This window comes from Frankliniella occidentalis, unplaced genomic scaffold (genome assembly GCF_000697945.3).
Source record: "Frankliniella occidentalis isolate FOCC.00 unplaced genomic scaffold, Focc_3.1 Scaffold330, whole genome shotgun sequence".
Taxonomy (NCBI): Eukaryota; Metazoa; Arthropoda; class Insecta; order Thysanoptera; family Thripidae; genus Frankliniella; species Frankliniella occidentalis.
Window position 1 is genome coordinate 88,970 of NW_026267453.1, and position 1,152 is coordinate 90,121.

Sequence of the window (1,152 nt, forward strand, 5' to 3'; positions counted from 1 at the left end):
CAGCGAAGTGGAGCTGGCAACTCCGTTTGGCGGAAGGGCGGGCCTGCTTGTTTTAAAATCAGAAGGGCGGCCTAAAAACACGCGCATTCATATTTTTATGAAACCAAAATAGTATAATTAGCAGTTCGGACAGTGATCCTAAAGCATTAGCTTTTAGTTGGGAATACAAATGCATTATCAAATTTTGTTGCAGGCAAGGAAGCCGGTACTCACAGCCTGGGCCCAGGTCACAGCCAAGAGCGTGCTGGACAAGTTCTTAACTGGCGTAGCAGCAGACTCATTACTTCCCCGTGAGATCCACATTGCTACGATTGACCATGAAGCACATGCTATTCTAATGCAGCTTGTCAACTTGGCATTGAAGGCCGGTTTGGCTGCTTAACGTTATTTTTTACTTGCTGGAATGTTAATTGTGGTACAGCTAGAAAAATAAAAAGCTACACAAGGAGCTACTGTCGGTAACAAGACGTCGAGGCTATGATGTATGACACCATCACTGAGATGAGAAAAGGTCACTAATACTTTTTACATGAAATTACTCAGATGAGCCGCGAGTCGACACTACCACTACATACAAAGAGTTGACTCTCGCTTACTAGTTGTCACCGGATAATGTAGGGGTCTGAAAAGGGGGTAATCACTAAGCTTACAGAAACAAGCTAAGTCCGCTCTTCCGCCAAACCAAGTTGCCAGCTCCGCTTCGCTCCACCGGCAAATAGTTCGTACACCTTTCCCCGAAATAGTCCGAAATACAGGCGAAATAAAGACGAAATAGACGCGAAATAGTCGGTGAAATAGTCGCGAAATACCCCTGAAGTACTCCGAAATAGCGCGAAATAGCCTGAAATAATCCAAAATAAGCGAGAAATGGCCGAAATGGCAGGAGAAATAACCGAAATGGCAGGAGAAATAACCGAAATGGCAGGAGAAATACCACGAAATAGTCTGTATACGCTACGAACCCTTGTGATTTCCCCCTCGCCTAGCTTGGCCTGCCGCACTGTAAAATGAAACCGCAACTTTCAATTCGTTTATCTAGATGTACAAAATGTCTCCTTATGCACGGCGACTTTCTCTCTGAGTCCCCCTATAGAGGGCAAGGATAGTCACCGCGCAAAGCGTAACTTTTGTCTCCTTGCGAATGGCGACGAG

The 1,152-nt window shown here is 45.5% G+C and overlaps 1 protein-coding gene across 1 annotated transcript in view; it reads left to right on the plus strand.

Annotated features, from left to right (window-relative positions):
- Positions 1-448, plus strand: part of LOC127751071 (uncharacterized) — a gene marked incomplete in the record, with an annotated part of 58,378 nt that extends 57,930 nt beyond the window's left edge. The window contains 1 exon segment of the mRNA XM_052274048.1: positions 194-448. Coding sequence (XP_052130008.1) covers positions 194-382 — 189 coding nt within the window.
- Positions 449-1,152: the final 704 nt, after the last annotated feature.